This window comes from Vombatus ursinus, unplaced genomic scaffold (genome assembly GCF_900497805.2).
Source record: "Vombatus ursinus unplaced genomic scaffold, bare-nosed wombat genome assembly UNPS02014813.1, whole genome shotgun sequence".
Taxonomy (NCBI): Eukaryota; Metazoa; Chordata; class Mammalia; order Diprotodontia; family Vombatidae; genus Vombatus; species Vombatus ursinus.
This window is the reverse complement of record NW_020954591.1, coordinates 34378982-34397461: the sequence shown is the minus strand read 5'-3', so window position 1 is coordinate 34397461 and position 18480 is coordinate 34378982. Positions and strand designations below refer to the sequence as shown.

At 36.4% G+C, this 18480-nt stretch overlaps 1 protein-coding gene across 1 annotated transcript; it reads left to right on the top strand.

Annotated features, from left to right (window-relative positions):
* Positions 1 to 17258: 17258 nt before the first annotated feature.
* Positions 17259 to 18185, top strand: LOC114054502 (olfactory receptor 2D2-like). Its single transcript, XM_027877699.1, has one exon. The coding sequence runs from the start codon at positions 17259 to 17261 to the stop codon at positions 18183 to 18185; it is 927 nt and encodes a 308-aa protein (XP_027733500.1).
* The last annotated feature ends 295 nt before the right edge of the window (positions 18186 to 18480 follow it).

Genomic DNA, 18480 nt, shown 5'->3' with positions numbered 1-18480 from the left:
TTTTAGATAGATACTGCTTATCATTTTAAGGAAAACTCCCTTTATTCCTATGTTCTCTAGTGTTTTTATTAGGAATGGGTGCTGTACTTTGGCAAAAGCTTTTTCTTCATCTATTGAGATAATCATATGATTTCTATAAGTTTTTTTATTGACATTGTCAATTATGCTGATACTTTTCCTAACATTAAACCAGCCCTGCATTCCTGGTATAAATCCTACCTACCTGGTCATGCTGTATATTCCTCATGATAAAATTCCTGTAATATCTTTCCTGATATTTTATTTAAAATTTTTACATCAATATTCATTAGGGAAATTAGTCTATAATTTTCTTTCTCTGTTTTGACTCTTCCTGGTTTAGGTATCAGCACCATATTTGTGTCATAAAATGAATTTGATAGGACTTCTTCACCTATTTTTCCAAATAGTTTACATAGTATTGGAATTAATTGTTCTTTAAATATTTGGTAGAATTCACTTGTAAATCCATCTGGCCCTGGAGATTTTTTTCTTAGGGAGTTCACTGATGGCTTGTTCAATTTCTTTTTTTTTCTTTTTTTCTTTTTTTTTTTTTTTACTTTTAGGCAATTGGGGTTAAGTGACTTGACCAGGGTCACACAGCTAGTAAGTGTCAAGGGTTTGGTCTGAGGCCAGATTTAAACTCAGGTCCTCCTGACTTCAGGTCTGGTGCTCTATCCACTGCACCACCTACCTGCCCCCTCAATTTCTTTTTCTAAAATGGGGTTAAAGTATTTTATTTCTTCTTCTGTTAATCTGGGCAATTTATATTTTTATAAATATTCATCCATTTAACTTAGATTGTCAGATTTATTGGCATACAGTTGGGCAAAATAAATTCTAATGATTGCTATAATTCCCTCTTCTTTGGTGGTGAATTCATAGTTTTCATTGTTAATACTAGTAATTTGGTTTTCTTCTTTCTTTTTTTTAATCAACCTAACCAAAGGTTTAATAATTTTATTGGTTCTTTTTTCATAAAACCAGATCTTAGTTTTATTTATTATTTTAATAGTTTTCTTACTTTCAATTTCATTAATCTCTCCTTTGATTTTCACCTAATTTGGTATTTAATTGGGGGTTTTAAATTTGTTCTTTTTTTTAGTTTTTTTACATGTGTGTCCAATTCATTGATCTCCTCTTCCTCTATTTTATTCATATAAGCATTTAGAGATATAAAATTTCCCCTAAGAACTGCTTTGACTGTATCCCATAAATTTTGGTATGTTGTCTCATAATTTTCATTCTCTTTGATGAAGTCATTGATTGTTTCTATAATTTGTTGTTTGACCCACTCATTCTTTAGGATTAGATTATTTTGTTTCCAATTAATTTTAGTCCATCTTTCCATGGTTCTTATTACATGTAATTTTTATTGCATCATGATCTGAAAAGGATGCATTTAATATTTCTGCTTTTCTACATTGGATTGTGAGGTTTTTATGCCCTAATACATGGTCAATTTTTGTGTTGGTGCCATGTACCACTGAGAAAAGGTATATTCTTTTCTATCCTCATTCAATTTTCTCCAGATGTCTATCATATCTAACTTTTCTAAAATTCTATTCATCTCCTTAACTTCTTTCTTGCTTGTTTTGTGGTTAGACTTATGTAGTTTTGAGAGGAGAAGTTTGAGGTCTTCTACTAGTATAGTGTTGCTGTCTATTTCTTCTTGTAACTCACTTAACTTCTCCTCTAAGAATTTGGATTCTATACCACTTAGTGTATATAAGTTTAGTATTGATATTACATCATTGTATTATTGTCTATAGTCCTTTTTAGCAAGATGTAGTTTCTATTTCTACTACATCTTTTAGAAAGATATAGTAATCTCTTTTAATTAGATCTGGTTTTGCTTTTGCTTTGTCTGAGACCAGGATTGCTACTCCTGTTTTTTTTTTTTAACTTCAGCTGAGGCATAATATATTCTGCTCCAGTCTTTTGCCTCTCTGCTTCAAATGTGTTTCTTGTAAACAACGTATTGTAGGATTCCGGTTTTTAATCCACTCTGTTATCTGCTTCTGTTTTATGGGAGAATTCATCCCATTCACCTTCATAGTTATGATTACTAATTGTGTATTTCCCTTCATCCTTTTTTCCCCCTGTTCATACTTTTCTCTTTCCATTCACCCTCTCCCTCCTCACCAGTGTTTTGCTTCTGACCACCACTTCTTTCAATCTCCCTTCTATCAGTCCCCCCTTTCTTCCCCCTTTCCCCTCCTACTTCCCTATAGGGTAAGATAAATTTCTTCACCCATTTGAGTGTGTGTGTTATTCCCTCTCTGTGCAAAATCCAGTGAGAGTAAGGTTCAAACAATGCTCACCCTCTCCCTTCTTTTCCTCTACTGTAATAGGTCTTTTGCATTTCTTCATGTGATGTAATTTACCATATTCTACCTCCCCCTTTCCTTCTCTCCCAGTATAATCCTTTTTTCACCCTTTTTTTAAATCATCACATCAAAGCCAACTTACACCCATACCTTCTGTCTATGTATATTCCTTCTAACTGCCCTAATAGAGATACAGTTCTTGAGAGTTGTAAGTATCATCTTCCCATGTAGGGATGTAAACAGTTTAACCTTATTGAATAACATGGGTTTTTTTTTCCTTTCCTGTTTACCTTTTCATACTTCTCTTGAGTCTTGTATTTTGATTATTTGTAAATTTGTAAATTTGATTATTTGTAAACTTGTAAATTTGATTATTTGAAAGACAAATTTTCTGTCCAGCTCTGGTCTTTTCATCAGGAAAGTTTGAAAGTCTCCTATTTCATTGAATATCCATCTTTTCCCCTGGAAGATTATGGTCAATTTTGCTGGGCAGTTGATTCTTGGTTGTAATCCTCAAGCTCCTTCACCTTTCAGAATATCATATTCCAAGCCCTCTGATCACTTAATGTAGAAGCTGATAAGTCCTGTGTAATCCTGACTGTGGCTTTTTGATATTTGAATCATTTCTTTCTGGCTGCTTGCAATATTTTCTCCTAGACTTGACAATTCTGGAATTTATCTACAATATTCCTTAGAGTTTTCATTTTGGGATACCTTTCAGAAGATGATCAGTGAATTTTTTCAATGTTTTACCCTCTGGTTCCAGGACATTAGGGCAGTTTTCCTTGATAAATTCTTGAAAGATGCTGTCCAAGGTCTTTTTTTTAATCATAGTTTTCATGTAGTCCAATAATTCTTAAAATATCTGTCCTGGATATATTTTCCAGATCAGTTGTTTTTCCAATGAGGCATTTTAAATTTTCTTCTATTTTTTTCATTCTTTTCATTTTTGTTTGACTGATTAATGATGTCTCATAGAGGCATTAGTTTCCGCTTGCCTAGTTCTAATTTTTAAGAAATTATTTTCTTCAATTAGCTTTTGCACTTTCTTTTCCATTTGGCCAATTCTACTTTTAAAGTTGTTTTATTCAGTAGATTTTTGTTTTCCATTTGGGTAATTCTATTTTTTAAGAAATTGTTTTCTTCAGTCAATTTTTGGGCTTCCTTTTCCAAGCTGTTGACTCTTTTTTCACAATTCTACTGTAGCATCCCACCCATAGGCCTTAGGTCTGCCCTCAGTAAGAATTGAAGAAGGCTTATTTGTCTTTCATAGTGCTTCTGTACTAGGAATCAGCTCTCAAATCAATCCATCAATCAATCAAAAAGGATTTATTAAGTGCCAGGCATTGTGCTAGGCACTGGGCATCTAAAAACAAAAATGAAGCTGTCCCTACTCTAAAGGAGTCCATTGTTAATCAAAGAGACAACAGGTACATACAAAAATAAGTATTCTCAAAATATATAAAAAAACAAATGCAAAGTAATTTTTGGAGGAGGCACTAGTACCTACCTCCAATGGAGAATTAGGAAAGGTGTCATTTAGAAGGTAATACTTGATTGATTGGAGCTTAGACGAAGTCTAGGATTTCAAATAGGCAGAGAACAGAAGGAGGACATGAGGGACAGCCAATACAAAGGCATAGGAAAAAGAAAATATCAGGAATTACACTATCTTGACAGGATGAACACTCTTGTCATAGCAGTCATTCCTCTTTCTTCCCACTTTTATTTTCTTCCCAATCTTAATTTTGGTACTTCTGGCTCTTGTGTTTCCTGGGGGAAACTGAACCAGCACAGTTGCTCAGTCTTGTAATATGCAGGCATTGTGACTAGATTACTAGAAGCATCTAGTAATGCAATTGCTGAAAATGTGATTCAGAAAAACCCGGGGAGTCATATTAGTTTGGACATGCCTATCACATGTGAGTGACACTGTTAAATATCTTGAAATAGCTTCAAGCCAATACCTCCAGTTTCTCACCAAACTTTGACTCTTTACCTCCTTGTAATCTGTAAAGACACAATAATGTCCTACCCTGAGAGCCACATGGCACTGAAGCTCTACTGATACCCAAGGAAGGAATGACACCCAGGGAGCTGGGCTATCCTCAAATGGCAGTATAGCTGAAAGGCACTCAGAATAGTGCCTGCCACACAACTGGCACTTAGTAAATGCCTACTGACTGACCAACTAACCTTTTTTTCATTAAACCAACTTTGTTTGCCTGAACTTTCTGCAGATGACTGACAGCAAAAGCAGGTGCCTGATAAGGGACTTTGAGAAGTGATATAAGCCAAGAAACAATCCAATGATGCCAACAGCCTCAAGTTTCAGGCCTCCAAAGGTGCCCTACTGTTAAGACAATAGAAGTTGGAGTGGTGTGACAGAACATGACAGCAGACTGTCACTGATGCTACATAAGATCAGGAAGGAGTTGGTGATACTCAGCATATTTTACCATGGCTTTACATGATGATTTTGGATACATGGGTCAAAGGGACCCTAGAGTTAGTTAGGAATGGATTTTCCTAGCTTAAGATCACTGGAGAAATCACTGAGATGTGTGAAACTTGTGCTCTTTTTTTTTGCAAAGAAAAGTACTACCAACTTGTGCAACATACTTAGAGAATATAAATACCAACAAACCTTTAGAATTTGTCTTCATTGGCTTTCTATCTCTAGAAGATGTTATCATTCAATTGTTCTGTCTTATCAGACTCTTCATGAAACACAGACCCCATGGAACATAGCACACTAGGCTCTTCTATTCTCCACTATCTCCCAAAGTCTGTCCAAGCTCATGTCTATTACTTCTGTAACACTATCTATCCATCTCATACTCTACTGTCCTCCTTTTGCCCTCAATACTTCCCAAAATTGGGGTCTTTTCTAATGAGTCCCATCTCTAATTATGTGGCCAAAGTGTTTAAGCTTCAGCTTCAGTATTTCACCTTCAGTGAATAGCCTGAATTAATTTATTTAAATATTGACTGATTTTATCTCCTTGCCATCCAAGGGACTCTCAAAAGTCTTCTCCAGCACCATAAGTTGAAAGCTTCAATTCTGTGGTGTACTAATTTCCTTATAGTCCAACTCTCACAGCCATTCATTGCTACTAGAAAACCACAGTTTTGACTATACAGACCTTTGTCAGCAAAGCGATGTCTCTACTTGTTAGTACACTGCCAGATTCACCATAGCTTTCCTTCCAAAGAACAAATGTCTTTCAATTTCATGGCTATAGTCTCTATCTGCTGTGATCTTTGAGCCCAAGAATATAAAATCTGACACTGCTTCCATTTCTTCTCCCTCTATTTGCCAGTAAGTGGTGGGACCAGTTGCTAAAATCTTAATTTTTTATGTTAAGCTTCAGGCCATCTTCTACACTCTCCTCTTTCACCTTCTTCAAGAGGCTTCTTAATTCCTCTTCACTTTCTTCCATGAGAGTGGTGTCATCTGCACGTCTGAGATTGTTGATATTTCTCTTGGCAACATTAATTCTGACTTTTGATTCATCCAGCCTAGCATTTCACATGATGTATTTGCATATAAGTTAAGCAAATAAGGTGACAATATACAGCCTTGCCGTTTTCCAATCTTAAACCAACTAGTTGTTCTATGTTCAGTTCTAACTGTTGCTTCTTGTCCTACAGGTTCCTCAGAAGATGAATAAGATGATCTGATCCTCCCATTTCTTTGAGGACTTACCACATTTTGTTGTGATCCACATAGCCAAAGGCTTTAATGTAGTCAATGAAGCAGAAGAGAATGTTTTTCTGGAACTCCCATGCTTTCTCCATAATCCAGCAAATTTTTGGCAATTTGGTCTCTAGTTCTTTGTCTCTTCAAAAACCAGCCTGCTTTTTTGATAATTCTCAGTTTACATATTGCTGAAGCCTAGCTTGTAGAATCTTATGCATAACTTTGTTGGTGTATGAAATTAACTCAATTGTTCAGTAATTTGAACATTCCTTAGCATTACCCTTCTTTAGGCTGGAGACATAAACTGATCTTTTTCTAATTCAGTGGCCACTCTTGAGTTTTCCAAATTTGCTGGCATATTGAATGCAACACTTTAACAGCATCATGTCTTAAGGTTTTAAACAGCTCAGATGGAATCCTGTCGCTTCCACTAGCCTTATTGTTAGCAATGCTTTCTAAGACCTACTTGACTTCATTCTCCAGGATGTCTGGGTCTGGATCAGTAACCACATTATTTTGGTTATTGGTGATGTTAAGATCTTTCTTATATAGTTCATATGTGTATGCTTGCCACTTCTTAATCTCTTCTACTTCTGTTAAATCCTTACAACTTTTGTCTGTTATCATGCCTATTTTTGCATAAAACATTTCCTTGATATCTCTAATTTTCTTGAAAAGATCTCTTGTCTTTCCCATTCTATTGTTTTCTTCTATTTCTTTGCACTGCTCATTTAAGAAAACCCTCTCTTAAGAAAAAATCTCTCATTGCTATTCTCTAGAATTCTGCATTCAGTTGGATATATCTTTCCTTTTCTCCTTTACCTTTTACTTTCCTTTTTTACTCAGTTATTTGTAAGCCTCATCAGACAACCATTTTGCTTTCTTGCTCTTCTTTTTCTTTGGGATTTTTTGTTGTTACTTCTTGTACAGTATTACAGACCACTGTCCGTAGTTCTTCAGGCATTCTATCTACCAGATCTAATCCCTTCAATCTAGTCACCATTTCCACTTCACATCCATAAGGGATGTTATTTAGATCATACCTATATGGTCTGATGGTTTTCCCTAATTTCTTCAATTTACATCTGAATTTTGCAATTAGAAGCTCATGACTTGATCCACAGTCAGCTCCAGGTCTTGTTTTAACTGATTGTATAGAGCTTCTCAATCTTTGGCTGCAAATTATATGATCAATCTAATTTCTGTATTGACCATCTGGGTGAAATCCATGTGTAGAATCACCTTTTGGGCTACTGAAAAAGAATTATGGCCAATTGAGTTATCTTGACAAAACTCTATTAATAGTCTGTCTTGCTTCATTTTGCATTTCAAGGCCAAACTTGCCTTTTACTGCAATTATCTTTTGGTTTCCTACTTTAGTATCCCATGATGAATGTGACATCTTTTTTTGGTGTTGTAAGTCTTCCTATAACTTCATAGGACTGATCAATGTTGGCATCTATGGTTGCAGCATAGGCTTGTATTATGATGTTGGTGGTTCATTTTGGATTTGAACAGATATCATCTTGTCATTTTGAGATGATACCCCAGCACTGCTTTTCTAAACCTTTTATTGACTATGAAGGCTACTCCATTTCTTCTAAGGGATTCTTGCCCACAGTAGCATATGTAGTGATCATCTGAATTAAATTCACTCACTCCTGTCCATTTAAGTTCACTGATACCCAAGATGTCAATGTTTAATCTTTCCATCCCCTGTTTGACTACATCCAGCTTATCTTGGTTCATAGATCTTAAATTCCATATTCTTATGCAATATTAATCTTAACAGCATCAGACTTTTCTTCCATCACTAGATGCATCCTCAGCTGAGCTTTCTTTTGACAGATGAGTGTGTAACTTTGAGGCACCTGCTCTATAATGTCACCCATGATAACACCTGAAAACCATCCTGAATAAAAACATAGAGCACCAGGTCTACCCTAATGAGGAAGAATCCTCCAGAGTATATTAGATGCTCCAGAGACCAGCTCACACCAAAGCCCATTAAAACAGGACTATCCTCAAAGAAGCACACCTTATTTGAAAGGTAAGTACTCTGAGCCACTAAGCATATTTTCTGATAGAAAGGGTTGATTTGAGCCAGTTTTCTACACTTCTTTCCCACCTCTTGCCCTTCTTCCTTCTCTCTTCCCATCCCTTTTACAAAGATTCGAAATATGCTTTGTGTCTGCTGGATAAGATCACTGTGCTTTCTATCCTACTCAGAGGCTAATTCTCAGCTATCTGTTTTATGTTCTGCATTTAAAGTCCCATCACTGGCTATGAGATGTTTTCCTGGTCTTCTGCCATCCAGGTAATAATGCTACATTTAGGACAGAGAAGGGGCAAAGTAGAAAGACTTACTGAAAGAGTCTGATATCATAGGTGTTAAGGGTATTTGGATTCAAAAATCTTTATTGTATTTTGTCAAATATTAATTAATATGGTCCTAGAGGATCATAGTGTGTTGCAGTGGGAAAACTGGGGTTTAGGTGGTGGCATGGCAATCTAATATTGTCCTTGCTGGGCCCCCCAAAATTTGTTTCTTAGAACAGACATGACCTCCCCCCCCAAAAAAAAACCTACTAGTTCCTTTACCTCCTCTGCTGTTTATAAAAATTTCTTTAAACTTGCCCTTCCTCTAGGGCTAGATGAAACAATTGAGCACCAAGATTGGAATAATAGCTGAGATACAGGATGAGTTGGAGGTTTGCCTTCCCTGGATCTACTTTTTAGGTTCTTTAGTACCCTGAACAGGTTGGTAAAGGTAAGAAGTAGGGAGAGAGAAAAATGAAAACATCAAAGGAGCAAACCTAAGGTAAGGTCAGAACCAGAACACAAGAATTTTAACTCCTAGTCATTTTACTTGCAAAAATTCCATCTAAGTTGTTGGCCCCCAAAAAATTATTGTATGATGTAGTAAGAAGTCAGGACAGTCAAATTTCATTAATTTATCAGACTGAGAGTCTGAATTATTGAATATTTAAAAAGAAGGTCAATCTATTTTTTTCAGAAAATCACAAATATAGACATACTAGAAGATTTTCTTTAACAAACAGATGAGATTTGTTTTGATAAACAACAATCACTTAGAAGAAAATGCAGACCAGTTCAGCTAGGATGACCATCAGGTCCAATGGGTAGCTTTTTTTAATAGACCATTTCCAAATCAAAATTAAATGTTATTGCCTCAATTTACTTTTAATTCAGGTGTTTGGAATTTAGGTTTCACAACCATCTAAACTTGAGTGACAAATTCCCTTTTCCCTGACGTGCTGGTGCTTGAGAGATGTAGATTTAATTAGAGGAAGATGGGAGTTAGAGATGTTTATGAAGTTTTTGAAAGGATTTTCTTAGAAATCACAAGGCCTTTAGATGATAATGACACCAATTTCTCTTTTTATTTAAATTTACCTCAGAATTATTCCATTCCATCTTCTTGCTATCAAAGAAACACATATATGATTTAAAAAACTCATTGGCCAACATTTTGGCCCAAAAATAATATTACAGCAAATAAAGGTAGGGAAGAAAGGGAAGCAGGGTCACGAGAAGTGAGAGAGAAAGAAAGACAACCAGACATACACACAGATATCAACAGTGACAGAGACAGAGAAATTGACAGAGAAATGTGATTAGAGAGAAAGTGCTACAGAAGGAACATGGATCAGATGCTTTCCTATACAGGCCGTGTTGTTGGTTCGTGACTGTCTGATTGTCATCTTGAGTGAACAGAAGGGATAGTATCATTGATAGTAAGGAAGGAGAGGGGACAGAGAGGAACCAGAAATTTGAGAAATGATACATTTGTGAGTCTAGTGTTAGCTGTTCTGGAAAGTGAATACAGTTCAGTTATAAGGCATTTCTTATTCATAATCTCCCTTGGGAAAAACTGGAATGTATGTGTATACTTCCAACTTCAACAATTAATTCTTATTAAATTGTAGATAACAGTGTGGGTGGAATATCCTGAATTTATTTCACTTGTTTCCATAAAACATTTCTTAATAAGAAGGCACTAGTGAAATTCAAGCAAAATGTTTCTTTCCATGATAAAATTAGCTACCTTACTGTGGAACAGAAAGAGGGTTCCATCATTCTTAATATGGACATTACCTAAGGGGAGAAAATGGTCTCAGTAATTCATGACCTCCTGGTGGGCTTCTTCCCAGTGTTGGGGTCACTTCTTGCAATTCATCTCAGTTGTTAGGAATTCTTGTTCCAAAACCATATGTCTTTTCCACTAGGGTAAGATTACATGAATAATTGAGCACCAGTGTGTCAATACTCTCTGGACCCACCGCTGTCTCCTACAATCAAACAAGAATAATTGAAGTATCTACTATGTGCCAGGCACTGTACTGCAGATACAATGAGGAAAAAAAAAACAGTAACAGCCCTCAAAGAATTTACATTCATTGACCTGTTTTTGTGTAAACTTGCACATTTAAGATGTTTTGTTGAACTTTAAGTTTAATGTTTTTTGAAAATGAATTCAGAATTTCTCTGCTGGTTCTCTTTTATTTCTGATTATCCTGTTTATTCAATTCTACGAACTAGAATGCTTTAAGAGGTAAATAAAGACTGAATTAGGGGAAATGCTTACCTCAGTTTAAAAAAAAAAGAAACGGAGTATGAAAATTGTACATCAGTGAGCTTCCATCTAAATGCAGATAATTCTAAAGCATATTTTTAAAACTTTTGTTTGTAAGTATTTAGAAAAAGATAGATTAATCACTAACAGTTACCATGGTTTCATAAAGATGATACTAAATTAACTTCATCTGATTTTTGAAAAGGGAAATAAGACTGGTAGTTCCTGATATATAGTTCTTATTCTAGAATGTTCTATACAAATTATATCAAGATTTCTCCAGATTTTACAAAGTCCTGAGAGCCTTTTGGACAGATTGCAGAGATGTGTCCAAGATGATTATAAAATTAGATGAATTTGCAATTGGTTGAATGACTGAATGAAATTAATAGTTTAGTGGTCATTGGTTCTTGAAATTTTTGGCAGACTAGAATTATGGATTCAGTGGAATGAGATGACAATTAATAGGAAGAAATGAAAAGTTCTATAGTCCAACATGAGCCAGACCAAGCAGGCCTGGGGACAGAATTCTTCTTCCTGAGACTTTCTGATAATGTTCAGACTAAGTTACTGCTCTGTGTATTATTCCTGGAGGTTTCCTTAGTAACTGTGCTTGGAAGCCTACTCCTCAACTACCTGGTTCTAACTCACAGCTCCATACATCCGTGTACTTTGGCCTTTGCAACTTATCTCTAGCTGACCTCTGCTTTTCTACCAACATTGTTTCCCAAGCCTTGCTCCACATGCTGACCAGGAGAAAGGTCATTTCTTTCCTAGGTTGTGCTGCTCAGCTTTTCCTTCCTCTCATTTTTTGGAGCTATGCTTGTTAGCTGTGATGTCCTATGACTGGTACTGTGACTCCATGCACTACCTCCTCTTGGTGTTGGGGTGCTGGGTCAGTAGTGTTCTAATATCCTTGGTGGACACTACTTTACACTATGGCTACCATGACAAGGAAACAATATGATTTCTTGTTTCTTTTGTGAGACCCCAACCCTCTTATCCCTAGCATCTGCAGACAACCACCAAGCAGAGATAGCCATTTTCTTCATAGGAGTGGTGACTCTTCTTGCACCTGTGTCCCTTATCTGGTTTCCTATCGCTCTATCATAGTGACTATGGTAAAAATGAAGACAACCTCAGAAGAAACAAAGCAGTCTCTACCTGTGGTTCCCACTTCCTTGTGGTCTTCCTCTTTTAAGGGACAGCAATAATTTCCTACATGACCCAAGTCCACCAAGGAGCAAGCCAAACTGGCTTCTGAGTTCCATGTATGAATAAACTTTATGCTTAACCCTTTCATCTATAGCCTGAGTAAAAAGAATGTGAAGTAGGCACTTAGGAATGCAGCCAAGAGGAGGAAACCATGCAGACTCTGAGCCTCATGATAGAATTATATTCATCAAAATCTCTTACCTCCAACACTTACCATGTAGTCCTTGGCAGGAGGTTGTTGGGGAGTGCATGAGCATATTTTCCTCTTATTATATGCATACATATATATGTGTATAAATACACATATATATGTATATTTACATATGGGTGTAATATTTATTGTACATCTTACAGTATCTTCATTATGGGAAGAAGTATGAAATGATACATAAATCACTCAAAAGACTTGGATGGAGCTTTATTAATATGGAGAACACAGAGATGAGTATTGTTAATTTAGAGTTTTCATAGGCCCTATAAATTATATATTAGACTTTGGTAAATAGGGTATATGTATAAGGATTTATAGGAACTAAGAAAGGTATTCAGGCTTTTAGAAGCCTAGCTGAGATGCATAAAAAATTAACCTCTCCTTTTAGATATGTGTACGAATGTTTCATTTATGATAGTAGGGTAGTTGAGGAAACCATTGAGGAAATTACCATATAAAAGCTATATGGTCTTATATAAGACTTGCTAGGGGGGCATTAGAGAGTTAAGTTCACATACCTATGCCCAGGTTCACACAGCTCATAGATAACAGAGTTGTGACTTAAACATAATGCTTTGACACTGAGGCTGTGTCATTATTCACCAGGAGACCTTGTCTCTCTAACCTGATCTTAAACTAGAATTAATAGAAATAAAACTCAGGCAGAACCAACATGGTGAAGTAGAAAGAACCACAGTCAAACTTCCACAAAACTTCCCCAAACAAAACTAGAAAATGGACCTGAATGAATCCTGATGGGTAAATCCAGGGGAGGAAGTCACGGGGAGTCATTTATCCAACACTGTTCAGTGCGGGAAGACAGAGCAGTTCACTTACACTGGGGGCAGGGTAGGTCCAGAAGCACAACATGTACAGACATAGGGAAATCTATGGACCAGGAAAAAGGCAAGTCCATACCCATTCTAGGGTTCCCTCAGACCATTTCCGGGACACCACAATGGGCACACTGTGCCAAGTAGTAACCTTGCTTCCCATTACCTGAGTCTGAGTCACAGACCCAGGGTGGACTAAGAAGGGGACCTACTCCTGAAGATGGCTTTCCTTATTAAGGAGGCCCTGAGAAGAAAGAAGGATATTCAGAAGCAAGTAGCAGCTGTGTGGCTCAGCCTAAAATAACATTTCTTGCAAACCTGAGCTCAATTTTTTTTTTTTTAAGATAGACATTCAACAAAAAGTGAGGCATGCTAGCATTTATGCAGAGGAAAAAAAACACAAGGTGAGCCAATCATTCAACCTTCAAATAGCCTGAAACACCAGAAATACACAAAGAGTAAGTAAGTACAATTGCAAAGAAAAGACAAAGTGATGAAATCAATTCTCTCATATTTATAGATTCTTGGTTTTTTTTTTAAAGAATAATTGATCTATGGTAGTAAAAGAAAGAACAAAAAGACGTCATCAAGGGACAAAAAGAACTTAAAGATTTAGGGAAAATTAAAGATTCAGAAAAAAAAAAAAGCAAAGGTGGAAGAATTGAAATAATACTCCATGGATTAAATTCCAACATCCCAAATAAATATATCTGTATCTATCATAGCAAGGAATAACAGAGTAGGAAGAAATGTTGGTGGAGCCAGAAATAGAAAAGAATAGAGGAGAATATGTACTGCACTCATACCAATTCCATAGATGAATAATAAAGGCATAATCATTCATATTTCTCCACAAGAGCAAATGATATTGGGAGAATGAAATAAAAGCAATGGAGGGAAGGGACTAAAAAAGGCAGGGGAACTGGTTGCAAAACAGAAAAGGAAAGAAAAAGTAATTAAAGAACACTGACATGGCCAAGTTTTGTGTCTGCCATAAGAGAATGGAGTTTTGTAATACATATTTGCAGGAGATGGAAGAGGAGGGAATTTATTTACACATTTGTAAAGTACCTTCTCTGAGATATAGTTGCAAATCCTGAGACACCATTCCAGGCCATGTGAGAGTATGAGTGAGCCAGCACCTAACATGGTGAGGTTAGGAGGGAGAATAGATCATATATAAGACACTATTGCCTAAAGAATAAAGAACGGATCATGGGAATAATAGGATGTGCAACCAGATATCCTAAACACTGTTTTTTATTGATCATAACCTCATACATGAATTCATATTACTGAGAACAAAGTATAGAAGAAAAAAGTTTAAATAGGATAAAATCTACAAAGGCAGTAAGAGGGAAATAACATAGAAAGAGAAGTTCAGTGGATAGAGCACCGGTCCTGGATTCAGAAGGACCTGCATTCAAATCTGACCTCAGACACATAACACTTATTAGCTGGGTGACCTTGGGCAAGTCACTTAACCCCATTGCCTAGCCAAAAAAAAAAGGAAAAGAAAAAGAAAAAAAGAGAAGTTCAAACGTGATATTTCAGAAGTTTTAAAAAGACACATGAGGGACATGGGATACATAAGGATATAAGCCAAGAACAAGAATAGCAAAGTCAAAGTAGACTAGAGAAGCACAGAAATGATAAGGGCAAGGCAAATAAAACTTCTTGAAAAGGACACATTCTTGAAAAGAATACTACTTAAAAGTAAAAGTCGGAGGGCAGAAGGGAAGAAAAAATGTTGACCTACATGCTTAGTTTGGCAGGAAAAGAGAAAAATTAAAGAGGGCGATAAATAAAGAAAAATTAACAAATTAAATAATTTATGGAGGACTTCTGAATATGATAGCTGCTTGAACAGAGGCCAGAAATCCCCCTCCAAAATATCTACTCCAAAAATAGGAAAAAATTTCATCAGGTCAAAAAAATTATCAAGAAATTAAATTAGAAACTACAGAAAGTCACTTCTTTTCACTCCAGACCTACACAAAAAGTCAAAGAGAAGCCCATAGGCAATAGGAAAAGGGGCCACCAGAAAAGCCGGCACTAGTGTAACCAAACAAGATGATAGCCTCCCAGGGTGACCACAGAACAGCCAGAGATGCTCGTAGCCTAAAATACTTTGTATCTAGAGGTATTAAGAGAGAAAGACAAAAACACAAAACCATATGATTACATCAATAGTTGAAGAAAATCTCTTTAACAAAGAATAACATTCATTTATTCTTTAAAAAACACTAGAAAGCATACGCATAGAAAGATATTCATTAATATAAATATCTCTCTAAAAGGAAAAGTTAGCACTATTTGCAATAGGAAATCACTAGAAATTTCTGATATAAATATTAAGGGAAAATAGGATGTTGCTTTCTTTTCTGATATTTGACATAGATGTAGAAATGCTACCAATAGCAACAAGAAAATAGACAAATACTAAAAGCGTAACCACTGGCAAAGAGAAGACAAAACTATGGCTAATTCTGAAGATTGAAAAAAAGTCCAGAGATCAGTAAAGAAATTTAAAGAGACAATAACTTTAGTTAAAGTAACAAAATGTAAAATAAGTCCACAAAACAGATAACACTTATAATAACAAAATCAAGTAAGAAACATTTAGGAGGGCAATTTGTATTTTTGTAAATATAATGGATTTGAAATTTGTAAATGAAATTGATTTCATTTAGGTTGTCAGGAGGTTTTGTTGCTATTCAGTTGTTTTTCAGTCATGTCCAACTCTTCATGACCCTATTTGGGTTTTTGTTGTTGTTGTTGTTGTTTTTGGCAAAGTGGTTCACTGTTTCCTTCTCCAGCTGATTTTACAAAAGAACAGGGGTAAGGGACTTGCCCTGAGTCACACAGCTTGTTAAGTGCTGTGGCCAGATTTGCATTCAGGAAGATGAGTCTTCCTGACTCCAGGCCAGTATTACTGGCATATAATTAAGCAAAATATATGTGTATGTGTGTCTGTGTGTGTGTATACACTTTCCCTCTTTGAACCAATTTAGATGAGAATGACGTTTTAACTCTCCCACCATTTCTTATCTACTGTAAAAGCTCTTCCTTGCATGTTTCTTATATGAGATAATTTTCCCAATTCTTCCTTTCCCTTCTTCCTTCCCCCATAGCATCCCTCTTTCCAAAAATGTTCATTTATTTCACATTATCCCAACATAATCTACTCATTTCTATGCTCTCTGTCTACGCAGTCTTCCTAATTGCTCTAATAATAATAAAGTTCTTAGGAGTTATAAATATCATTATTTTCTTCAGTGAGTTCATGTACCTCCCTTTCTATTTGGCCAATTCTACTTTTTAAAAACTTGTTTTTAACCAGTGAAATTTTTATTTTCTTTTTCTATGTGGTTAATTTTGTTTTTTAAGGTGTTATTTTCTTCAGTATTTTTTGTTCCTCTTTTACTAAGCTATTGTCTTTTCATAATTTTCTTCCTTTTCTCTCATTTCTTTGCCTGATTTTTCCTCTATCACTCTTATTTGAGTTTGAAACTCATGTTTTTAGTTGATCTAGGAATTCTTGTTGAGCTTGTGTTCAATTCACATTTTTCTTTGAGGCTTTGTTTGTAACTGTTTTGACTTCACTGTTTTCTTCTGAGATTGTGTCTTTATTTTCCCTGTCACCATAGTAGCTTTTTATGGTCATGTTCTTTTTTTTTCTTTCTTTGCTCATTTTTCCAGCCTAGTTCTTTGTTTTGAACTATATGTTAAAGTTGAGCTCTGTTACCAGCGTGGGATGAGGGTGAGGGTCTATCCCAAGCTTCAGGCTTTTTTGTACTGCTGTTTTCAGAGATATTTCTAGGGTACCCAATGGGACACATATAAGAAACCCTATATTTATTTCATTCCATAGAATAGTAGGACAGTTAAACACATAGACACAAATTAAGGAAAAGGAATCTGAAGACACAGGTTACCGTGATCTTCCAACATTGCTACTCCAAGGATCTTTCCCTACTCCATTTCTCTCCTCCCTGGCATTTTGTGACTATCTGACAGCAGATTTATGCCTACCATTAAGACTCAGACACCAGCAATGCTACTTTCTCTCTACTATACCATGATGCCACTCCATATATCAGCTCAATATGTAAGGGAATATTTTCTAACACTTGTGTAGTTGTCCAACAATGAAATGTTTTCCTCCTGTGTCAACATATCACTCATAACTAGAAATGTTCATTGGAAATGTTATGGGATAGTTGGTGATGGTGGAGAGGGTGACATCCTAGGTCCCTTCTAATACTAAGACTCTATAATTAATCTAGAGGTTATATCCCCCTGTCAAATTATCTGTTGCTTCCTTTCTAAAGAACCAGGAAGACCAAACATGAGCCAGACCAACCGGACCTGGGTGACAGAATTCCTCTTCCTGGGATTTTCTGATGACCTTCAGACTAAGTTGCTGCTCTTTCTATTGTTCCTTGGAATCTACTTAGGCACTGTGCTTGGAAGCTTATTCCTCATCTACCTGGTTCTAACTGACTCACAGCTTCATACACCCATGTACTTTTTCCTTTGCTACTTATCTCTGGCTGACATTGGTCTTTCTACCAACATTGTTCCCCAAGCCCTAGTCCACATGCTGACAAAAAAGAATGTAATTTCTTTCATGGGCTGTGCTGCTCAGCTTTTCCTCTCCCTTATTTTTGGAGCTACACAATGTGCCTTGTTAGCTGCAATGTCACATGACCTGTATTTGACAGTCTGTGACCCCATGCACTACCCTCTCATTATGACAGGGAGGGTATGTGTCCAGTTGGCCTTGGGGTGCTGGACCAGTGGCACTGTAACATCCTTGGTAGACACTGCATTCACACTATGCCTCCCCTACCAAGGAAATAATGGGATAGCTCATTTCTTTTGTGAGGCCCCTGCTCTCCTGGCCTTGGCATCTGCAGACAGCCACAAAGCAGAGACAGCCATTTTCCTCATGGGAGTGGTGATGCTTCTTGTACCTGTGTCCCTGATTCTTGTCTCCTATGGCTCTATCATAGTGACTGTGGTCAGGATAAAGACAACATCAGGGAGACTCAAAGCATTCTCCACCTGTAGTTCTCACCTCCTTGTGGTCATCCTTTTTTATGGAACAGCAATAATTTCTTACATGACCCCCAAGTCGTCCAAGGAGCAGTCCAAGCTGGTTTCTGTGTTCTGTACAGTAGTAAACCCTATGCTTAACCCTGTCATCTATAGCCTGAGGAATAAGGATGTGAAACAGGCACTCAGAAATGCAGCCAAAAGGTGGAAATTCTGAAAATCTTGATTTTCATTCTGTAATTACATTTGACCCACTTTTTTACCTCTATCACTTACTGTGTGGCCCCCTGGAAGGAAATGATTATTCCCCTTATGATTAGTTGTGGGGAATACATGCATATATTGTGTTGTCTATCTATATATGTATATAGAGAGGTACATATATATGTGTGTGTGTGTATTTATATAAGCATGTAATATTTATTGTATATTCTTATAATGTCTCAATTATAGGGCAAGGCCAAGAATATAGTATATGTTGACCTAGGGAGAGAATATGGGCTACAGCAAGA

Bases quoted from the DNA above. Each gene is read 5' to 3' on its own strand.
- LOC114054502 (XM_027877699.1), top strand. From the start codon at position 17,259: ATGAGCCAGACCAACCGGACCTGGGTGACAGAATTCCTCTTCCTGGGA.